Source organism: Coenobita brevimanus, chromosome 40 (genome assembly GCF_032717465.1).
Source record: "Coenobita brevimanus isolate Jiangsu-jjx chromosome 40, ASM3271746v2, whole genome shotgun sequence".
Classification (NCBI taxonomy): Eukaryota; Metazoa; Arthropoda; class Malacostraca; order Decapoda; family Coenobitidae; genus Coenobita; species Coenobita brevimanus.
The window spans coordinates 2,577,413-2,602,468 of record NC_136993.1 but is presented as its reverse complement, the minus strand read 5'-3'; the positions used below and the strand labels follow the sequence as shown (position 1 = coordinate 2,602,468).

The window sequence follows — 25,056 nt, the reverse complement described above, 5'->3', positions numbered from 1 at the left end:
GGTGGAGGGAGGGAGAGGGAGGGGTAGACCGAGGATGAGGTGAATGGATGGAGTTGAGAGGTATATGAGGGAGGGGGGGTGAGCTGGGGGGAGGGTAGTCAAATGGTGGGTGACGGAGCGACTTGGAGGCGTTTTGTCTGCGGCCACCCTTTGCGGGATTAGGGCGTTGGGCTATAGATAGATAGACAGAATTCCCGGCAAACCGACGTGCACTGAAAAAACCGTAAATTATCCCAAGGAATGGCGAAACTATGACTACAATGCATCCGTGTGTGGGCATGTCATCCACTTCAATAAGATTAACTAGCAGGGAACCACATATTACTAGGAAAAAAAAGAAGAAGTTACTATCGGTACTGCCTGGGACCCTGGGTGGCCATCCTCCGTGGGATATGACACCCGGGGTCTAATTTCACGCACCGGACCCATGATCCTCCTGGGGTCCCTCCCCCCAGGACCTATACCCACCTTGAACGTATTCACCCCACGGACCTATATTTCCACCACCCACCCACCTACCCTGCCCACTCACCCACCCTGCTCTACCCAGTCACAGTCCCTTCAACCCCGCCCACCTCATCCTACCCGTCCGACCCTAACTAATAAAAATGCTAATAATATAGCTGTATGAGTAAATTTAAAACTATGATAATGGCTCCCAACCTTCAGCACGCCGACTTGAGTAGTGTCTTCATTATGAAGAGAGAAACCTGTACTGTACACAGGAAAAATCATCTGGTAAATTACCAATATGCTGGGAATCGAACCCGGGACTCTCAGGTGAGAGCCAGGCAGCATACCACTACACCACGACCAGGTAAAAGTTAACTCACGTTGTCACAATCTTGTAACCAACGTCCCTCCGCCCCCACTGTGGGGGTTAACTCATCCTCTTGATGCCCACAGTGGGGGCGGAGGGACGTTGGTTACAAGATTGTGACAACGTGAGTTAACTTTTACCTGGTCGTGGTGTAGTGGTATGCTGCCTGGCTCTCACCTGAGAGTCCCTGGTTCGATTCCCAGCATATTGGTAATTTACCAAGTGTCTTCATTAGTTCAAATTTTGGCCAGCAAAGGCTTCGTTTTTAGCACCTTTAACAACACACAAACAAATTTCCAGTAAAAAAAAAAAGAAAGAAAAAAAGAAGATCCCTTATATATATCCCCTTGGAGCCCTCTAGATACTGTAGTTCCCCCTTACCTTCCACAGCGGACGAACACAAATACACACTTCCAAAAACCTTCCAAAAATACAGATCAAACTTACCAGGAACTCGGGTACAGGAAGACTCAATCCCACAGATGACGATGTCGGGAAATACACTGACCTATGTGGCTATAATTCATCCATCTGAACAATTTGTAGCACTTCCATCTGAACAATTTGCAGTACTGTAATACCAAGACAGGAAGTACAGTTGTGGACAAGAGTATCGTTCCATTTATTAGGAGAACAATAATGAAACTTACAATACTCTGAAATATTTGGTAAGCACCACGTATCGCATCTCACTCTCATTATTTATCAATATGAACGGTACTAATATTTATGTCCGCAACTGTACTGTACTATGTAATGGAATACATAATCTCACCTTGCAAAGAACGTTGCTGCTGCGGAGTGTTGTGATGCGGGGGACAGCGCCCTCCGTCTCCTGGGATCGTCGTGTGCTTCCCCCTGCACAAGGGGCAGCGCCCCCGGGGGGTAGGCCCCACCAGACGCCTGCACCACCACACCCTGAGCCACACCGGGGTCACGTCCACGCACATATAAATGCGAATCGTGGGCGGCGAACCCCGGCTCTTGCATCAGCTTCACGCCCACCCCCGGCACGCCCACGCTCGGCACGCCCACGATGTGAGATCGTTGGGCGTGGGCCGGTGCGTGGGCGGCCGTGGGTGGCATCTGGGCCAGGAGTGGGTGGCGCCGCTCACCCACCATCACGGGGGCAGCCCACTCGCCTACTGCCTGTCGGGGGAAAAACAAACAGCGTGTCACTTTTACACTAAATAACATCGCTATCATCATCATCATCACCATCACCACCACCATTATCATCATCATCATCACCACTCACCACCACCATCGACACCACCAGCACCATCACCATCACCATCATCATCATAACCCCTTTCACACAAATTACTTTCACATTATCAGTCCGTTTAATAGTATCATCCTAACCAATTCCCATTTAATGCACTTCTCCATAATATCAGCAATAATTAAGCATGATTGATGAAGCACTCGCACAATCGGTAAACAAGTGGGTAAAAAATACAAGTTAGGGTGCGTCCATGCCATATGCTTGCTGGTGCGGTCCGGAGTTCTGTGTCACTGTAACCCGTCCGTGTCCAGTGGGTCCACATGTAAGAGATAGCGATAACTCTCTCTCTCTCTCTCTCACACACACACACAAACGAAGACAGAATGCAAAGGCAGGGACGAAGATAGGAGACAAGTTAGCTGAATATAACTCCCTAAATTGGAGAGAGGATGACAGAAGGCAAATGGAAAGAGGAGAACAGATCACAGGGAAAACAAGGAATGAAGAGGGAAAAAAAGTATGACAAATATAATGATGGGGAAAAAGGAGACACGGAATGAGATGAGAAAGATAAAACATGCTGAGGAAAATAAAGAAAGGTTGACAAGACAAAGGAAAACAGGAGGAAAAAGATGAGGGGGAAAAATAAGCTAGAGAGAAAGGTAACTTCATGGGAAGACCAGAAAGAGCATCAAAATAAAGAGAATAAATATAAATAACGGTGATAAACAATGAAGATGGGAAAGAATGATGAATTAACACGGGGATATTAAAGGAAGATTGACAAGTAAAAAAATGGGAATAAGGAAGAAGTAATGACGGGAAACTTATAAAATGGCCGGATGTAGACAGGGGTAGGGGTGGGTGAGGGGTGAGAGGTGAGGAGGGGAGGGAAAGGAGAGGGATGGGAGGATGCAGATAGGGAGAGAAGAGGGGTGGGATGCGACAGGAGGGGGAGCGGGGTAGTGAAGCAAGAGGGATGGGAGAATGCAGATCGAGGGCGAAAAAGTTCGGGGTGCGTAGGGTAAGGTGGGCAGACAGATGGAAGGGGAGGGTGGAAGGGAGAATGAGAGGATGCAGACAGCGAAAGAGTGAGGGTGGATAGGGGAGGGTGACGAGACGGTAGGAGGGGGGGGGGAGGAGAGGAGAGGAGAGAATGGAGGTTGAAAGGCGGGGAGAAAGAGGATGAAGACAAGAGGGGTGGAAAGTAGGGGTGAACAGGGAAGGATGCCTTCTTTATCCCTGCACAGTTGTTGACTTTATACACGGGTTTTATTCGTCCCTGTGTAGAGTACAACTCTCATGTGTGGGGAGGCTCCCCATATACAGCTCTTCTCAACAAGGTGTAATCAAAGGATTTTAGTCTCATCATCTCTCCCCTTCTTACTGGCTCCCTTCAACCTCTGTCTCTTCGCCGCACTGTTGCATCTTTATCTCTTCTCTATCGCTACTTCAATGATCACTGCTCTAAGTCTGCTTGCATCCCTCCACCACTACGGCGGGCACGTAGCACCCATCTAGCAACAAACTCTCATTCATTTTCTGACCAACTCTCTAATGCATGAGTTAATCATTACTCCCAGTCCTTCATTTAAGCAACAGGTCAACTCTGGAACTGTCTCCCTCTGTCTGTATCTGCTACTGTCTATGATCTCCAGTCGTTCAAAAGCAGTGTCCAGGCATCTCGAAATGAACAGATCTTGAATTTGGCTCTCTGATATCTTGTTTTTTTTTTGTTTTTTCTTGGAAGGGCTCATGGCCTTTGGTTCCAACTTCCTTGCAATGAAAAGAGAAACGGAAGGAGGGAAGAGGAAAGGGTAAGAATGCACAAAAACAGGGCAACGAAAAAACTCATCCCCAAATCGAAGAACATCATTTAATGCTGTAAAATAATGACCTTTTTTTTTTCTCTTATATCTTTTTATCTTCCTGGCTAAACATCTAAAAATCAGCCCCTCAGAAAGAAAAATAAAAGGAGTGAGTTGGGGAGGGGCGGCGAGAGAATAAGATGGTAGAGGAGGGGGAGAGAGTGGGGTGAGGGAGGATGGGGAGAGGGGTGGGGGGGGTGAGGGTCAGGGGTGAGAACCAGGAAGGAGGGTGTAATTAAGAGACTGATTGGGCCTGGGACGATATCCTTCCTCCCCCTGTGTGTGTGTGTGTGTGTGTGTGTGTGTGTGTGTGTGTGAGAGAGAGAGAGAGAGAGAGAGAGAGAGAGAGAGAGAGAGAGAGAGAGAGAGAGAGAGAGAATAAATAACAGCTGACAGACGGGTAATGTATAGTGTGTGTGTGTGTGTGTGTGTGTGTGTGTGTGTGTGTGTGTGTGTGTGTGTGTGTGTGTGTGTGTGTGTGTGTGTGTGTGTGTGTGTGTGTGTGTGTGTGTGTGTGTACAAAACATCCACATCAAAACTGGTAACTACAGAATGACGAAGTTCTCTATACCGTTTCCACTCAAACTTGGCCCAGATGTTCGTTTCCCCCCCCCCCCAGCTTATTTCACGTAGCTCAGTGGCAGAAAAAGACAAAAAAAAACAATGATTCTACATTCTTTCCATAGCACTTCTTCGTGACAAGGACCATATTCTATTGATAATCTATTGTTGCAACTCAGGAATCAAGTTGGAGATGTGGCAATTTTAGGCCTAGGTAGAGTGCGAAGGGTATAGTGAGTTGTATTTGCTAGTTTAAGCCGATATAGATGTGGAAATAAACACAGACTTTGACCCCTCCAGCAACAATAATCTCCCTATGGCTCAATAAAACAGCCAGGAGATCAAGGCACAAGGTAAAGGAGGGGCAGGTGTTAATGAGCTGTTTAGCCGTGCGCATTACTAACTTAAGCCTTTGAGCGTGCAGCACCATTCACCCATTTTCCTACGATACAAGGGGGCTGCATCCCAGCTACCAAATTTACCTCACCTTGTGTTACCCTAGATACTAGTTTTACCTACAGAAGGAGAGAGAATATACACGCACCAGGATTCGAACTCTGGCGCTTTCGGGCCGGCAGCTTCGTAGTCACAGATGCTAGCCACTCTCCACCGCGATGGTAACACGACAGAGTAAAAGCATAACACAAGAGACGCTATCGTAATGAAGGCACAATATATATTATCTGGTGCACTACCGACAGCAAGAATTAAACAGGCGCTATCACAGAAGGCACGAAAAATATAATGTTATCTGCTGCATTAATATTCCATAATCCACTCACTTGATGTAGTGCTGCCTACTTCTTCCGTCACCTTTATCATTCTTCCTCTGTCTGCCCTCCCCTCTTCCCATTTCTTCTATCTTCCCTGTCACTTTTTATTACTCTTCTTTCCTTTTCAGGTGGCTTTACATTGAGTGACAAGCCTAATGGTTTTCTGTATTCTAGGAAACCATTTACAACGCTGGGTGGTAACCATATAGCAATCCATACGTGTTTCCTACGTGTCAACAAGTGGGTTGGAGGAGGGTTAGTGTCCCTCCCCGTAAAACAACAAACTCAAAGACAAACGGCCACCTCTTACAGGATTATGGCGTCCGGCAAAAGACAGATTAATATGCACGAGGAAAATATCTTCACTTGCCTCCAATTCCGGAAAAAGCGAACCATCCGGCCTGTGTAATTTCCCGAGTCAAATATTTATCCTCATATTTATCTTTATGCAAAACTGAAGATCAAGGAAAATTTTTAAGATCAGCAAATTAGCGTAAGAAGAAAAAATAAGGAAAATATACTAAGCATAAATATAAGATTAATGACGCCAAGAATTTTTTCATATCCAACATTTCGCTCTTAAAAAATCTGAAGGAAAAAATTACACATTCCTGCTTCATCTGAATATATATTTTTTTCCCCTCTTGCCGAGCACTTTATTCCAGGGTAAATATTTCTCTTTTCAGGCCTCGCAAATTGCAATCACGTTGACGGGAGCTTGCAACACTGCCACGAAATTCTGCAGGATATCTGGGAGGGAGGGAGGGAGAGAGAGAGAGAGAGAGAGAGAGAGAGAGAAGGAGGGGAGATTGTGGGAGGAGGCGGAAAGGGTGAGGGAGGGAAAGGGAAGGGTGACTGAGGTAGAAGAGGAAGAAGAAGAGGAAGAGAGGGAAAGGCAGCAGGAAAGACAGACAGAGAGAGAGAGAGAGAGAGAGAGAGAGAGAGAGAAAGAGGGAAGGAGGGAGGAGAGGAAGGGAAAGGAAGAGGGGGGAGGCTGAGGGAGGAGAGAAGGGAGAGGAAAAGTGGGAAGGAGGATGAAAATGAGGATGGATGAATAGGAGGGAGGTGAGCATAACTCCTCATTGTTCTGACTATAACCCAACTCTCTCTCTCTCCCTCCCTCTCTCTCTCTCTCTCTCTCAGCCCATATCCCCCCCGAGTTAACCCTTAGTCACCATTTTTCCCCCTCTTCCTTCGCTCCCCCACCCATCGCCTTCACTACACATTGATCTGCCCCATAAAACTTCCACTCCCCCATTGTTGTTCCCTTACCCCATCCTTTTCCTCCTCTCCCCTTTCCTCCTTCAGCCTGTCTTTTTTTTCGCCTTTATCCGCTTCTGTTCTGCTTCCCGGTGCTTCGTTCTTCTGTTCTACGTAGAGCTGAACAAAGAGGATTAACGTAGAGAACACTAAGGTATATCCTTTTCACTCTAACTTGGCCTAAATTTGCCATCCTTCCACCTCTAATAACTATACTCTTTTTACTCTAACTTGGCCTAAAATCGCCATCCCTCCACCTTGAGTGCTGAGTTTTCATAAATTAACGTTTAGAACATGATGCTAGTCACGAAGAAGCGCTGTGGAAAGGATGGAGAGCTGTAGTACTGCCTTTTTTCTGCCACTAGGATGATATAAGCTGTAAAAGAAAGAAAAACCTGGGCCAAGTTTGAGTGAAAAGAGTATAGTAGCTGTAATTCTGCCTTCCTACCAGACGAATACTTTTATGTTCTTCCACTCGATTAATTCTACGGTTTTATTCAGCCCTGTTACACGATCTCAGACAGCGCATACCTCCGTCAACACTAACATAATTTCTGACTTTCACTCTCGTACCTGGATTCGTATTACCCTCAAAAGCTAATCAGCTCTTTCTTGACCCGCTGCCCACCTCTCCAGCAGGTTATATTGAAATCTGATAACAGCTTTTTGAGATAACTTACACACACACACACACACACACAAATCCGATCGCAGCTTTTTGAGAACTTACACACACACACACACACACACACACACACAAATCCGATCGCAGCTTTTTGAGATAACTTACACACACACACACACACACACACACACACAGACAAATCCGATCGCTGCTTTTTTAGACAACTTACACACACACACACACACACACACACACACACACACACACACACACACACACATAGCAACATTCCCAAAGATACACTCCCACACACATGTATTAAATCTTTCTGTACAAGACTCGCTTTCTCACATTGGCAGGACCTGCAGCCACTTCCCTCCCTCCCTCCCCCTCTCTCTCTCTCTCTACATTCCCAAATACATCCTAAAAACTTCCTGTACCACCATCGCTTTCTCACATCGATCGGATCTAGGGCAATTCTCGCTCTCTCTCTCTCTCTCTCTCTCTCGCCAATGGAGGGGGAGCAGGGGGATTATTCGTCGAGGGGAGGAGTGAATGGATGGGAAAGGGAGAGAAAGGAGGGGGTCAGGGGAAAGGGACCATGAAACAAGCAGAAAGGGAGAGGAAAGTGCCTTGGGGGAGGAGAAGGAGAGAGAGAGAGAGAGAGAGAGAGAGAGAGAGAGAGAGAGAGAGAGAGAGAGAGAGAGAGAGAGAGAGAGAGTTTGGTAAGGGAAGGGAAAAAACTTGGAAGGGGGGAAGGAAACGTTTGGGAGGGGGCAGAGAATTATTGGAGGGAAGAGAGGAGAGGAATATTAGGTAGGAGGTGGAGGAAAGGATCTGGAAGAGAGAGAAGAGGTGGGAAGGGGTTTCTAGGAGGGGTACGGGGTGAAGAGAAATATTTAGGAGGAAGAGGGGGGAGGAAGAGTCTGGAGGAGTGAGGAGGGGAAGAAGGGGTGGTGGGAGGGGGGGGAGAGGTGGAGGGATGTGCAGTGTTCCGTGGGTTGAGATGGACGTCGATGAAGAGACAGAACAGGAAGAACAATGCAGCATAACTCCAGACCAACAGCACAAAAACCCGCCAGTCAATTCAGGGAGAGAGAGAGAGAGAATCAACTAACACCTACAAACGGAAAAGAACCAGGTAACAAAGACACGTAAAACAATAAAAATAACGACATACAAGCTTCTTCGAAACAGAGAAAAGAGAAACACACACACACACACACACACACACACACACACAACTGATTAACTAGACACATTTTATATATACCGTATAAAACCTAAGGATGAAATATGTACACATGAACTTTGACACGGCTGGGGAAAGGACGACATGGAGGCGATTTGTTTGTGGCCACCCCGTACGAGACTAAGGCGTCTGGCAATAGAACTCTGACATAAATTAAGTAAAAGCGAAATATTAATCAAGATGTGTACACGAATGGAACTGAAAAAGGAAGTTTAAAAAGTGAACACTATTAAGAGGGAAATAACAATGCCAATATAAGAGACAGCGAACACCAGCAGCTGGGAGATAAGATAACAGGGAGGAAGAGGAGGAGGAGGAGGAGGAGGAGGAGGAGGAAGAAGAAGAGGAGGAGGAGGAGGAGGAAGAAGAAGAGGAGGAGGAGGAGGAGGAGGAGGCAAATGAAGAACAATAATGAGTAAACAGAATAAAAGGAAGAGTATGTGAGAATAGAGAGGAGGAGGAGGAGGCAAAAAGAGAAACAATGAGGAGTAAACAGAATACAAGGAAGAGTATGTGAGAAAAGAGGAAGAGGAGGAGGAGGAGGAGCAGATGGCTAGCGAGTGAGACGGTACCGCTGTGCAGTTCAGGAAAGAAGAGAGGGAAGTAGGAAGAGGAAGGGAGAAGAAAGAGGAAGAAAGGAAGGAAGAGAAAGAGGAAGAAGGAAAAGGAAGACGGAAGAGGAAAGGATGAAGGAAGAAGAGGAAGAGGAAGGAAGGAAGGGGAAGAAAGAAGGATGAGGAAGAAAGAAAGAGGAAGGAAGAGGAAGAGGAAGGAGGGAAAAGAGGAAGAAAAAAGAAAGGAACGTTCACGGAGGAAGGAAAACAGCAGCAGCAACGGAAGAAGGAAGAAAGGAAGATTATCCATAAGAGGAAGGAGGATGAAGAGAGGGAAGAAATGACCGTGTGTGTGTGTGTGTGTGTGTGTGAGAGAGAGAGAGAGAGAGAGAGAGAGAGAGAGAGAGAGAGAGAGAGAGAGAGAGAGAGAGAGAGACGAAGATGGAAGAAAAATAACAAGAAGAGAAAAAGATGCAGATGAAAATGAAGAAAAACAAAAGGAGAACGAAGGAAAAAGAAAAAAAGATGGATGAAGGAAGAGGAAGAGGAGGGAAGAAGAGGAAGAGGAGGGAAGAAGAGGAAGAGGAGGGAAGAAGAGGAAGTCAAGAAGCATAATGTGTCTGCAAGGTACCGTTATAAAGGATTGAAGATGACGTGGCTAAGGTAAAGAAGTTACTGTGGCGGTGGTGTGGGTGTGGTGGGGTTATTGTGGTGGTGGTGTGGGTGGGGTGGGGTTATTGTGGTGGGGGTGGGGGTGGGGTGGGGTTATTGTGGTGGGGGTGTGGGTGGGGTGGCATCATTGTGGTGGTGGTGTGGGTGGGGTGGGGTCATTGTGGTGGGGGTGTGGGTGTGGTGGAATCATTGTGGTGGTGGTGTGGGTGGGGTGGAACTATTGTGGAAAGACAGAGAGAGAGAGAGAGAGAGAGAGAGAGAGAGAGAGAACCAACCCAACCTACACCACACCACTACTACCACTTACTCTCTACAATTTTCAGTGTCACCTGTGCAATATCTGGCCTACCTTCCTTATAACCTTCTTGAGACTTTACCCTTTTCTTATGGGGGGAAAGGCAAGGAGGAAGGACGAAAGGAGGAAGGGAGGAGGAGGAAGGACGAAAGGAGGAAGGGAGGAGGAGGAAGGAGGGAGAAGGACGTAAGGAAGTGTGTAATGGAGAGAGAAATGACTGGAAGAGAGAATGGGTGGGAGAGAGGGAGGGGGTGAGGGTAAAAGAGAGGAGGAGAGGAGGAGGCTAAAAAGATAGGAAGAGAGAGAGGGAGGGGCTGAAAGAAAGGAAAAGAGGGATGAAGGAGAGGATAAGAGAGAGGTAGAGAGAGGGAGACACTGAAAAGGGAGACAGAGGGATACGGAAGGTTGGAGTGAGAAGAAAAGAGATGAAGCGAGGAGGAAGGGAGGAAGGGCCGGAATCAAGAGGGAGGGAGGGAGAGACGAACGGAGGGACAAGAGGGAGGTAGGAGAGGAGGGAGAGGGAGAGGGAATGCCGAGTTAATGGCACGATATCGAGAGAGAGAGAGAGAGAGAGAGAGAGAGATAGATAGAGAGAGAGAGAGAGAGAGAGAGAGAGAGAGAGAGAGAGAGAGAGAGAGATGCTAAAGGGAAGAAAGAAGAGGAAGATCAAGACAAAGAGAGAGAGGAGAGAGAAAGAGATGAAGATGGAGAGAAGGACTAGGATTAGGAGGAGGAGGAGGAGGAAGACGAAGAAACGAAGAAAGCAAGGAGGGATGAAGGAAGAAAGGAATGGAGGAATAAGGAGGGAAGAAAGGAAGGAATGCAATGGAGAGAGAGAGAGAGAGAGAGAGAGAGAGAGAGAGAGAGAGAGAGAGAGAGAGAGAGAGAGAGAGAGAGAGAGAGAGAGAGAGAGAGAGAGAGAGCGGAGGAACAATGGGAGAATGGCCCTATGGATTATGCTAATTGCCAGGCTACGGATCGATGCTGACTGATGAACTCCAACCACCACTACACACACACACACACACACACACACAGAAACACACACACACACACACACACACACACACAGACGATAAACTGATGTACGTAAAGGTATTTAAATACTGATACACTAAATACTACACACACACACACAGACACACACAAACACATACACAGGCTCTATTAATCTGAATCATCATCAACATCACTATCATCACCATCATTATCAAAATTTTTTGTTACACTCCTTCACCATTTATGATGCTTTACAACGCACAATACCAACATCATATTAACTTTTATTCACCATCATCATCATCATCATCGTCACCATCATCATCAAACTACAGTCGCGAAATATTGGACACTCACTAAAAACTGGGATCTTCCTTATAATCAGAATTTTGCGATCAGTCCTTGTGTAAATATACGACTCTCTCTCTCACACACACAGACACACACACACAGACACACACACACACACACACACACACATAATCCGTACAGTCTTATATACAGAAGACAAATTTCTTTATACAACACTACCGCAAGTAAATGAAAATCAGCAACATTCACGATAAAGAACCTCAATAATAATAATAATAATAATAATAATAATAATAATAATAATAACAATAGTAGTAGTAGTAATAGTAAATATAATAAATATAATAATAATAATAATAATATTAACAAAAGGGACCACACTATCACCATCCCCATCTTAAGTACCTCACCTTACACACAAAACCCTTCACAATATTCCATAACCTGGCACAAAAGCCACCAGAGCTCAATACAAAGCCAAGCCACCCTTATAGCCCTCTCCCCCAAGCCAACCAGACCCCCAGGCCATGAAAACCCAGCTCTCCCCTGCAACCTTGCAATCTCACTGCATCCCAAGAGCTCAATATTCTTGCAAGCAAATCAGGGAAGCACTTAGACTGGGGCTATTACAAGCACTCTCGCCCCTCCAGCAGTAGTGGTCTCTCTCTCTCTCTCTCTCTCTCTCACACACACACACAGGGTATGCACAGACACAGACACACACACCTCCAGCAGCAGTAGTCTCTCTCTCTCTCTCTCTCACACACACACACACACAGCAAACAAACAGCCATCCAGAGTCGCCAATCTACACATCAACTAATAAACACAGCACACAATCCTCAGCCCATCTCCAAAGCTAACTTTTTCATATAAACAGCATACAATCCATCATATATACCATCCCCCTCTAAACCAACAATACAGCCATATAAAGAGCTAGCCAGTCATTTAAAGAGCCAGCCACACAGTCATTTAAAGAGCTAGCCACAACCTTTTAAAGAGGCAGCCATACAGCTATTTAAAGAGCTAGCCACACAGCCATTTAAAGAGCTAGCTACGCAATCATTTAAAGAGCCAGCCATAGCAATTTAAAGAGCCAGCCACAGCCATTTAAAGAGCTAGCCACAACCTTTTAAAAAGTCAGCCATACAGCTATTTAAAGAGCTAGCCACACAGCCATTTAAAGAGCTAGCCACACAGCCATTTAAAGAGCAAGCTACGCAGTCATTTAAAGAGCCAGCCACAGCCATTTAAAGATCTAGCCACGCAGCCACTTAAAGAGCTACCCACAACCATTTACACAGCTAAACCACACCAAAGTCAGCACAAAGCCATCTAAAAAGCCAGCCACTCAGCCATTCAGCCACCTCACCCAGCCACGGCCAACTCCTGAATACAAACCGCCCAGCTGAGAGCCCTCAAGAAGGTGGGAGGGAGTACTTGGTGTGTGTGTGTGTGTGTGTGTGTGTGTGTGTGTGTGTGTGTGTGTGTGTGTGTGTGTGTGTGTGGATATGTGGTTATGTGCGTGTAGGCGAGAGTATGTGGATGAACAGTAGGTGTGTTTGTTGGTATGCGCAGGTGTGGATATGGGTGTGTAGGTGAGATTATGTGGATGTAAGTGTGTGGGTGTGGGTGTATGTACAGTAGTTGTATGGGTGCAGGTGTGTGTGTGTGTGTGTGTGTGTGTGTGTGTGTTTTGTAATAGATACACACACACACACAATAGCCCAGTACACTCCCATTCATCAAGTATTTCATTCTCATGCTAAGTTACTCTCCTTACACATACATCTCACACTTAAGTATATTCAGCGCATGTCCTTGATCTACGTTTACTCTCACTTCCCCTTTACCCGCTGCCCACACCTACACACTTTACATCACACTAGACGTGGCCAATAATTCATCACACTTATAGGGCTAACACACTAACATCCTTGTACTTACACCACCCTCCTTCCTAACACCTTATATCTACAACCCCTCCTTCCTAACACCTTATACCTTCACAAATCTGGCATCCACCTTTTCCTTGTCACTTCCAAATCATCACGTCCACAGTAAATTGTCTACACACACACACACACACACACACACACACACACACACACACACCTCCAAGACCACTCCAGCTGCGTGTTGGACTGAGGTGAGTGACATGAGACTAGAAAGGGATGACACAGGCCTAACTTAACTCAGACAACATGAGCATAAGGTGATTGTAGGAAATGTTCGTACACTCAAAAATGTACAGTAAGTCATTCAGACCCAGGTAGGTCTCTCTCTCTCCCTCCCTCCCTCCCTCTCTCTCTCCCTCCCTCTCTCTCTCTCTCTCTCTCTCTCTCTCTCTCTCTAAGGTTCAAAATATCAGCAGCCAATTAAACATAAACAAAATAAAATCTTACCATAAAGGTACATAAATCGACAATTCTCTCTTTCTTTCTCTCTCTCTCTCTCAAAATATCCGCAGCCAATAAAAAAAAAAAAATCTTACTATAAAGGTACATAAATCCACACAATTCTCTCTCTCACACACACACACACACACACACACACACACACACACACACACACCAGAATAATATAAATCCTCACCACTTTCGCGATAAAGATAGCACAAACTTATCAAGACTCTCGCTAACTCGCCTCTCCACACTCCATTCCCGTAAAAACAGCGATGAAATTACAGACTCCAGAATATGGTTACGTGTCTGCGAAAATATTTGATTGCCAGGGATAATTTGAGGGTGTTAAGGCAAATTGAGCTGGGGATAAGGAGGTTGTTGTGTTGTGTTAGGGGATGGAGAGGGAGAGACTGGAAGGGTGACGGTGGAGGGGAGAGAATGGAAGGGAGAGTGGGAGGGAGAGTTGTGTAGAGGGATATTCTTTTCTTTCTCCACCTTATCCTTCCACCTTGACTTTCTATTCCATCTCTCATCCACATCTCACCCTTCCACCTTCCCACTGGTAGGTGGTGGCGACCATCGTCCACTCACTTGATGTGGTGCTGCCTACTTATTTCCTCGCTTTTACCATTCTCTTCTGTGTCTACCATCCTCCCTTCCTATTTCTCCCATCCTTTCTGTCACTTTTATTACTCTTCTTCCAACTTTAGCTAGCCCTTCATTGAGTGACAAGCTCAAAGGTTTCCACTAACCCAGGAAACCACTTACAACGTTGGGTGGTAACCATATAACCAAATAACGGGGGGATGTAGTGTAATGTTGTGTGATGTGTGTCAGTGTGGATGTTTGGCCTCACATGATGCTAGGATTCCGGGGGCTGAAAAAGTGAGTGAATGAGTGGTGTACTTAACTGGGCAGGTGTGTTCTTTCTCTCTGGACCCCACCTAACTTATCCTTGGGAGGGAAATGACGATGAAGACGATGATAATAATAATAATAATAATAATAATAATGATCATGATTCCACTTTATAATTCCACATCACCCTTTTCTCGACCTACCTACCCGCCAAACTTTCTCTCCACTATACCCTCCTCCTCCTCCTCCTCCTCCTACTTCTCCTCTCCCCCCTCCAACCCAACCCTCTCCACATCAGACATTCAGGTTTTCCTCTCCTTCTCTCTCTCTCTCTTACCTTGACCTTTCTTTACCTTTCCACCTCCACTTCAATTCTCCCCCTATATTTCTCTTTCCTCCACCTCACTCTTCCATCCTTCTCCACACCTCACTCTACGCCTCCACCCACCTCACTCTTCATATATTTACCTCATCGTCAAACCTCCACCTCTCATCCACCGCCTTCCTTACCTCATTCCACCTTACCTACCTACCCATCAATCCTGTCCACCCATCTTCTCCACACCGCACACATCCACTACTTCCACACACACCCCACACTTCCGTCCTTTCTCCCTTATATCTCTCCACCTTCCTCACTCCTCTCTTCTACCTACCTGTCAAACTTCTCCACCCCACTTCACCTATCTGCTCCACACCCCACTCTTCCACTTCACCCCTGTCGCCTCCACCCTTCCACTTTTTCTTTCTCAAATCTCTCCAATCCGCCCTCCTCCCTTCTGCCTACCTGTCGCACTTCTCCACTTAATCCACCTATTCCATCTTGCACCCATCCACTTCAATTCGCATCCACTTTTTCTCCCTCAAACCTCTCCACTCTACCCTCCTACCTTCTACTACCTGTCACGCCTCTCCACCTCACTCCACCTGTCTGCTCCACACCCCACTCTTCCACCCCGCCCTTGCTGCCTCCACCGCACAATAGGCAGTGATTGCTGAGCGGATTGTGGCCCCCTTATCAGTCTCCACACACGCCCACCCAACACACAATGAAAATATCTGCGTTAAGAGAGACAAGGGATAGAGGTGTGGCTCAGGTGATATTCAACTTCTCTCAGGTTTATAAAATCAGCAGCAGCTGCACAAAATTAATATATCGAAGTTATCTCATCAGCAAAAGGGCTAGATAGAAAACTGTGAACGAAAACAAGAATAGCCAGAACACCGTAAAATTGTCCAAGGCCAATTCTGATAAAGAAAGGCTTGCCACAGCCACTGCCTACTAAAAGCCGAGCTATAAAAGGACTATGAGATCAAGGTCACTGATCTTTTGCATGTCTCCTTAGGTCACCACAATCTAGAAGTCCACCAGGTTTGGCGGCTCTAGCTTTAATCCTTCATGGAAAAATTAGGTGACATTCGGAATATCAGGAAAAGTCCCAATTTTTGACCCCAGGCGATCTCAGAAAATAATCAATCGATTGGAACCATACTCCTTTCCGCACTGCGTCGCCTTAAGGCCGTATTGCAGTGAAACTTCAGCTTCCTAGCTTATGCGGTACTTGAGAAGCATGGCTGACCCACTTCTCTTTATTCTCGATAATATCTGCAGATCCAGTTGGAGATTTGCCACCTCATTTAGCTAAAGAAGCCGACAGTTGTCCCTCTAAGCTTATGAGATTTGAAAGCTATAGGTCTGATAGTCTTTGAAATATCTCAGTCTTATAATAATAATAATAATAATAATAATAATAACAAAAACAACAATAATAATAAAAATATCAATCAAAATAACAATACCATCACCACACCCACCATCAAACACACAAACCTAATCAACCATACACCACCCAACCCAGCCAACACAACTCTCAACACCGTCTAGGAAATGCCAACACCTACTGCGATTTCCTGTCTCCGTGATCGCGCAAGCTAAATCAATGCATAGGGCTTTGTATTCACCGCCCTCTCCTTGGTCATGTAAATCTCAACGGACGCAACATTTTAATTTACGGGGGTGTTCTTAAATTGAGGTGGTTTAGCTATATGGAGAGGATGGAGGGTGAGAGACTGACAAGGAGTGTAAGCTAAATCAATACACAGGGCTTTGTATTCATCTCCCTCTCCTTGTCTATGTAAATCTCACCTGATGCAACTCTTTAATTTACGAAAAGGTGTTATTAAATTGAGGTGGTCTGGCCATTGGAGAGGATGGAGAGTGAGAGACTGACGAGGAGAGTGTATGTGAATGAGGTGGAAGGAGGGAGAGAGGGAGGGAGGCCAAGGATGAGACGGAAGGATGGAGTGGAGGTATATGAGAGAGGGGGGTGTGAGCTGGGAGCAGGGCAGTGAAATGGCGGGGGACAGGGCGACATGGAGGCGATTTGTTTGTGGCCACCCCTTACGGGATTAAGGCATCTGGCAATAGATAGATAGATAGATAGATGGTGTTCTTAAATTTACTCTTGCTACCTGCAGACGATTTTATTCATCTTATCTTTTTACTAAAGTTGTAACAATTTTACTCAAACTTGGCCTAAAATTGCCATCTCTCCGTCTTGAATTCTTAGGCTATTAATTTTTACCTGTCATACTTATTTCCTTCCTTCCATCTACTTATTTTCTTAATCGACTAAATCAATTAAGAAAAGTAACTGCGTAATCATCTTTCCCTCCTCTCCATATCCCCGTCTCAGCGTCGATCAAGGAAAAAATAAGAAGAAACAAAAAAATCCATTCTCGCCTCCCTAACCTGTTTTTCCCTCCTATTGCTTTCCCCTGTTTCGAGTCAAGGGAAAGGTCTCTCTCTCTTTCTTTCTTTCTCTCTCTCTCTCTCTCTCCTGTTTCCAGTCGGCTCTTGATATGAGTCCCAGTTACCACACAGCAAAGGGAAAGGGTCTCTCTCTCTCTCTCTCTCTCTCTCACACACACACACACACACACACACACCATTCCGCACAGGAACACCCTCGTGTGTTTGTTTACAATATTAGACTCGTATGTATGTACGTATATGCAATGTATGTACGTATGTATGTATGCAATGTATGTACGTACGTATGTATGTGTGTATGTATGCAATGTATGTATGTATATAGAATTTCAGAGAGCAACGGTTTACTCCTGTTCTCTCTCTCTGCATGGGAACAGCTTAGTAAGTTTCTTTACAATATAACTCTGGCTACTATGAGTATGTATTTATGTATACTTATGTAGGTATTTATGTACGTATGTATGTCGCTTTGCATGTGTCTATTCATCAATGATCTATCCACAATTTCACTTAGCAACGGTATTAGGTCTCTCTCTCTCTCTCTCTCATTTACTGTGTTCCATCTGTGTCTATCTCAGCTCCACGTCCTATATTTCCTCCCTATTCTGTTAACTATTTCACATTTCCCTCCCGCTTTCCGCTTGGCAACACTCTCTCTCTCTCTCTCATCCTGCTGATTTAACTCAAGATTATTTGTTCTTCTGTCGCACTTAAGTTCTCTCTCTCTCTCTCTCTCATCCTGCCGTTTTAACTCAAGATTCTTTGCCTTCCTTCTTCTCACTTATGCTCCCTCCTCACATTCCCCCTCTCTCTCAATATCTATCTACTTTCAATCTTTCTATCTATCTATCTGGCTATCTCCCCCCCCTATAAATACCTATGTAAACCAATCTATCTATCGACGGTAGCTATCTGTCTTCAACCTCACTACTACACTGCTTCTTACTACACTTTTTTCGTTTCTCATTGCAGACTTTTTCTCGATTTGCACACACACACACACACACTCTCTCTCTCTCTCTCTCTCTCTTACTCCACTCTTTCTTTTTTCGTTTCTCCTTGCACACTCTTCAATTTGCTCTCACTCTCTCTCTCTCTCAAAACTTGCCTTCTTTGTTGTCATATTACTCTGGCAACTTGCATTCCTCCCTCCCTCCCTCTCTCTCTCTTTCTCTCTCTCTCTCCCCTAGCAACACTCCCTCCCGGCCCTTCCCAATCATCGCTAAAATCAATTCCAATCACTACCTCTGCCCAGCTTCCTCCTCAGCACTAATCGCTGGAGATAGGCCGTGAGAGCCGTCCCAAGGGCAAGATTAGGGATTAGGACACGACGGAGGGTGAGGGGGGTAAGGAGAGAGCCGACAGAGGGTGAGGGGGAGAGGGGGAAGAGGAAGAGGGGAGTTGGTGTGTGTGTGTGTGTGTGTGTGTGTGTGTGTGTGTGTGTGTGTGTGTGTGTGTGAGAGAGAGAGAGAGAGAGAGAGAGAGAGAGAGAGAGAGAGAGAGAGAGGTAAAAGATAACCAATAGCAGTATGGAAGGATAAGATGAGGGAGGTGAGGGGAGGGGAGACCTGACTGAGGGGAAAGAGGGGAGAAAGGGGTAGTAGCAGGAAAAGACAGCGGTACAACTACACATATACAACTAGACAGCCTTTCCACAGCACTTCTTCGTGACCAGCATAAAATTCTAGTGTTAATCTATCACTGAAACGCAGCATTCAAGTGATGGAAAATTTTAGGCCAAGTTAGAATGAAAAGAGTATAGTATTAACGAAGGCTTAAAGGTAAAAATGATAACTACTCCCAACCTGACCAATAAACCAATAATAATAATAATAATAATAATAATAATAATAATAATAAAGGCAATTTCTCTAAGCTGCTTTTATCCCCCACGAGTCAGCAAATGTATAGAACAAGGATTGTGTGTGTGTGTGTGTTTGTGGGGAGAGAGAGAGAGAGAGAGAGAGAGAGAGAGAGAGTGAAACATGAAATGGGAAAGAAGGCAGAGCAGGGATAAGAGCAGAGGAGAAAGAGGGAGAGGGATGGGGGGGGGACAGACTGAGGGGAAAGGAGGGGAGAGGAAAGGGGGAAGGAAGAGGAGAAAGTCAAGTGGGAAGAGAGAAGGTTGAAAGGAGGGGAGAGAAAGAAGGAGTGAGGATAGGGGAGAGAGGAGTGGAGGGAGGGGAGAGAGGAAGGAGTGAGGGGAGGGGAGGGGAGGGGAGAAAATAATGGGGAAGGGGAGGGGGTGATGCGGGGAGAGAGGGGGTGGATTAGCGACGCTGTTTTCATTTGTATTAACAGATCAGCGATGAGGACCCAGCGCTGACGGAGGCGTGTTGAATAATTACCATCGGATTGGAACTAGGTCAGGCTGGGTTGGGTTGGGTTAGGCTGGGTTGGGTTAGGTCGGGTTAAGTTAGGTAAGGTGGGGTGGGGTGGGGTGGGGTGGGGTGGGGTTGGGTTGGGTTAAGTAGGGTAGGGTAGGGTAGGGTTGGGTTGGTTAGGATTGGGTTGGTTAGGATTGGGTTGGGTTAAGTTGGGTAGGGTAGGGTAGGGTAAGGTAGAGTAGGGTAGGGTAGGGCAGAGTTAGAGTAGGAAAGGATGCATTTGGTTTGGGTAGGAAAGGGCTGAGTAAGGTAAAACAGGGCAGGGTAGGGTAATGTTGAGTAACGTAGTCTGGTTTGGGGGTAGGAAAGGCAAGGTAAGGTAAGGTGAGGTGAGGTGAGGTGAGGTGAGGTAAGGTAAGGTATGGTAGGGTAAGGCAGGGCAGGATAGGGTAAGGTTGGGCAGGGTAGGGTAGACGTCAAGTGCTACAGACATTAAAACTAAAGAAAATACACCTACGATATGCATACTGACACCTGAACTGAATATATATATGATTCCTATTACTATGCATTTTCACTAAGCCACATGTAAACAAAAGCTATCAGTTTTTGTTAGTCGCGTTCATCCTGCATTAAAATCATCCACCCCATTTACGTATTGGTAGTAAATCCTGGTTTTAAAATACTTCAGCAGGTAATGGAGAGGGAGGCCTTCATGTGGTGGCCCCGATATCACTGCCTGGTTTACACACGTCCCACAGTTCGCTCCCTATCCACCAAAAGGAGGAAGGTGGCCTGCAGAGACGGGAAACTTCAGCCTGCAGTCCACTGGGTTCACGTCCAGATAAGCTTGGTGTTGCAAATGATACTCCTAAAGACTTCAGTACAATTGCGTTATTTTATACTTCCTTGTCTTTCGATCATCATAATATTATTCCCTTTTTTCAGTCACTCGTATATTAACATTTCTCCTCATCTCTCTCTCTCACATTTCCCCTCACTCTTCTTCCACTTCCCTTTCTGTATTTTCTTTCCCCCCTCTCTTCTTCCCCTATCTAACCCTCTATTCATTCTCCTCATATTTTTTTTTTCTTTCAGCTGCTATTCCAAGTCACCTTTATAGAGTAATCAGAGAAGACGACAGGTAACTGAGGTAATTCCCTTCCCACCATCATTACTCATCCTCTCTCTCTCTCTCTCTCTCTCTCTCTCTCTCTCTCTCTCTCTCACACACACACACACACACGATTATTCTCTCTCCTTTCTCTTCCCATGTCCTACTGAGACCATTTTCTCTTACTCCTGTGTCTTACTCCTTCCTCCTTTTTTCCTTTTCCTTCATTTCTTCTACCTGTTTGTCTCAAACTCTACCTCTCTCCCTCTTTTCCTCTCTCTCCCTCTCCCTACTCCTCTCCTTCTACTTCTCCCTTCCTTCTTTCCTCTTCCTCTACTTCTATCTCTCTTCCCGTTCCTACCTCTCCCTCCCTTCTTTCCTCTTCCTCGACCTCTCTCTCTCATTTCCTACCTCCCCCTCCCCCTCCTTCCTCTAAACTTTTCTTCCTCCACTCCCCACATCATTCATCACTCGCCCACCTTTTCATTTTTTCCCACGCCTCACCTGCCGCTTCCCTGACAGGTAAATAAGCTTAATGAGGATTGTAGGGTTCCTGACATTACTCTATTCTCACGACCAATGACACAATGTACATCCACATCCCACAGCTGTCAGGAAAGGTAGAAATTGAGAGAGAGAGAGAGAGAGAGAGAGAGAGAGAGAGAGAGAGAGAGAGAGAGAGAGAGAGAGAGAGAGAGAATGTATACGAAACATATCTTTACTGTATTTATATTCCAGGAGATTTTTTCATTCATTCATTCATTCGAGAGAGAGAGAGAGAGAGAGAGAGAGAGAGAGAGAGAGAGAGAGAGAGAGAGAGAGAGAGAGAGAGAGAGAGAGAGAGAGAGAGAGAGTTTGATAAGCTCCTCCTAAGATAAATAAAACTCATTACATAAAAATAATAAAAGGAGTAAAAATAAAAATAAAAAATAAGAAATAAAGATAAAACAAGACTAAGAAAAACAATGCTCTTCGGTAAAGGAAACTCCCTAACACCTCTTCCTTAGTGATTTATTTTTAGATATGGCTGGTTAATACCCTTTTGTACGTTATGTATGTAAAGTGAGGCGATATTAGAAGGATTTACAGAACACACAGGAGGACATTAAGGTGCAACAAGTAAAATAAATTGCTTAGGAAAAGGTGTTAGGGAGCTTCCTTCACTTACGAGACCCCAGCACCTTTTCCTTAGCGATTTATTTTTAGATATGGCTGGTTAATATCCCTTGGTACAATATGTATGTAAAGTGAGGCGATATGAGAAGGATTTATAACACAATGGAGGACAGTAAGGTACAATAAGCAAAATAAATCGCTTAGGAAAATGTGTTAGGGAGAAAATTTACAGTGTGAGGAATAATCAATAGTACAATAAGCAAAATAAATCACCTAGGAAAATGTGTCAGGGAGTAAGAAATTTTACAGCGTGACAAATAGTCAATGTACAGTCGAGGTCAGGAAAATCATTCAAGGGAGGGAGAGATGGCAATTTTGGGCCAATTAGAGTGAAAAGAATATAAAGATTGAGACTAACCAATTCATGATCTTCCTTGCATCTCTTCACACCACTACTGACTCAGGGGTGACTCCACAAATGAGTTACGACGCTCTGGATGACTCACAAGGCGTCGAAACACAGCATCATGGGCAATTCACCTCACTAACCAGCTCATTACAACAGCCCAACTACCGTGTTCCTGCCACAGCGTTTGCTTGGGTAATACATGGCCAAAAAGATTTACGGCCAGATTTCTCACCTACCAAAATTACAGCCTGAATTACGGCCACTATGCACCAACATGATTTAGCGATTTAGCAAAATACAAACAATATGATCAACTTCATGGATCCTTTCCAATATATCTGTGTATTATTTACATATTAAAATGGTACATCTCCAGCATGATTACAAATTCTTATGCTAATATTGTCACTGATAATACCGCTACTGTTACTATTATTTTTGTTATTATTATTGGTTGTGGTGGTTGTAGGTGGTCGCATCTATTACCCACTCACTTGATGTAGTGCTGCTTACTTCTTCCTTCACCTTTATCATTCTTTTTCTGTGTCCATCCTCCTCTCTCCCTATTTCTCCAATCTTTCCTGTCACTTTTTATTACTCTTCTTTCCTTTTCAGGTGGCTTTACACTGAGTGGCAAACCTAATGGTTTCCTGTAAGCCAGGAAACCATTTACGACGCTGGGTGGTAACCATATAACCAACCCATACGTGTTCCCTACGTGTCAGCAAGTGGGTTGATGGAAGGTTAGTGCCCCTCCCCGTAAAACAACTAACTCAAAAGACAAACAGCCACCCCTTACGAGAGCATGGCGTCTGGCTATTGATACATGATGATGATGATAATTATTATTATTATATTATTTACCGTATTTAATATCAATCTACTGCAACTCCAAGCCAATCTCTTCACAGTCACTGATTCCGACGAACAAAAATGTGTGTGTGTGTGTGTGTGTGTGTGTGTGTGTCTCTCTCTCTCTCTCTCAAATTTTCCTGGCAATCATTCTCACAGTGATTTACGTTCCTCCAACCAAGGCCTCCTCACCATTCAACTTCCCCCCATTAGGGTCCATAAAGAGGTAGTTCAGGTATCGTGTGGTCCGGGTGGTGGTCCAGGCGGCGATTTTGGTCCATAAGGAAGGACCATTGGATAGTGATGATTGGGTAAGTGGTAGGATGCGGTCTGAAAGTGAATGATAGTGATACGATGGGGGGTTGAAAGTGAATGATAATGATACGATAGTCTACAGAAAAATAAGAGTACACACACACACACAATCTTGCCTGAGTTGGAAAAGTTCGTGAAGCCTTCCTCAATACTTATTTTTCCTGTTACAAGTTAATTCCATATTCTCTCTCTCTCTCTCTCTCTCTCTCTCTCTGCTAGCTCTTTTTCTATCAGGCTTTTCTCTCTCTCTCTGGACCCTGCCTCATCTTATCCTTAGGTGAAAGAGAGGTCCGAATGATGATGATGATGATGATGATGATGATGATGATGATGGTGATGACTGATGATGGTGGGTGATAATGATGATGATGACTGAGCTGATGATGGTAATGATGATGATGATGATGAGGAGGAGGATGTGATGGTGATGATGACTGATGATGATGATGACGACCGATGATGATGATGATGAATGATGATAATGATGAATATAATGATGATGATGATGGTGATGAAGACTGATGGAATGATGATGATTGATAATGATGATGATTATGATGATGACTGATGACGGTGATGATGATGATGATGACTGATAATGATGATGATGATTTACTACTTCATATTCTTCCCTTTACCTCTCCTAGATCCGTATTCTCGCCTGGTAAAGAAGCTCCCTAACACCTCTTCTTCAGCGACTTATTTTGTTTATTACACCTTACTGATCTCTTCTGTGTCATATATAAAACCTTCCAATATTGCCATACTCTCCAAAAAATAACGTAGAGAATGATATTAACCACTCATTCAAAAATATATCGCTATGGAGAATGTCTTAAGGAGGTGTTAGAATATGAACTCCAGCACTAATACAAGACTGTGTTTACCTACCTAAAATCTTGCTAGCTATGAAAATACAAATAAATCGCTAAGGAAAAGGTGTTACGGAGGTCTTACAATACAAACCCTAGTCTTTGCTTATGTAAAATCTTGCTGGCCCGCATGGGGGTCAAACCCACGACCTCCGCGTTATCAGCACGGCGCTCTAACCAACTGAGCTAACGGGCCGCACTCCCTGTCAGTCTCTAGCTGGTACAGGAGGCTTCGTTGCACTCCTTCCTGTGTGGTTTATTTACATGTTACGCTTCAGTATTTCCTTGTATGCTATTTTTATCACTATAATATCGCCATATTTCTTACCCTCCCTTTTTTTTTTTACATTTTCTAGGCCTACAGCCTGGACCTTGGCCGATCAGATGGTAATGGCGCATCACCCCGGTAGTTTTAGTCAAAATCGCACCAGTAGTTTTCGCATAAAGCTGTTAACAGACAGACACAAAACGAGTGAAAACAATACCCATTCCCGAGCTCCTCTAGGGCAGGGGAGGGGTAATAAAACGGAATATCATACCTGTAATATAATCGTGTCATACTCACGTGCTTAACGAAATATACACAAAGCTACCGAGACCGTGGCGTGTAATTTCTTTGTCAAACAGCGTCAGTGCATCTACAAGCATCACAGAACCCCCGCCCTCTCCTGCATATCAAAGGGGCCAAAACCTTTCATGAATAACTACGTAATAACACCAGGCGCTCTTGGTTAATTTTCTAGTAGACTTACGCGGCATTCTGTACTCATTTCACTCCAACCTGGCCGAAAAT

The 25,056-nt window shown here is 45.0% G+C and overlaps 1 protein-coding gene and 1 non-coding gene across 2 annotated transcripts in view; both read right to left on the bottom strand.

The window, feature by feature from the left end:
- Positions 1 to 1,591: 1,591 nt before the first annotated feature.
- Positions 1,592 to 25,056, bottom strand: part of LOC145397198 (uncharacterized) — an 87,905-nt gene continuing 64,440 nt past the window's right edge. Inside the window, exon 2 of the mRNA XM_080270397.1 lies at positions 1,592 to 1,969. Within this exon, the coding sequence (XP_080126523.1) occupies positions 1,592 to 1,942 (351 nt within the window). The 5' untranslated portion in view covers positions 1,943 to 1,969. The remainder of the gene's footprint in view (positions 1,970 to 25,056) is intronic.
- Positions 24,386 to 24,459, bottom strand: TRNAI-GAU (transfer RNA isoleucine (anticodon GAU)). The gene has a single exon. It is a non-coding gene; the product is annotated as a tRNA-Ile (tRNA).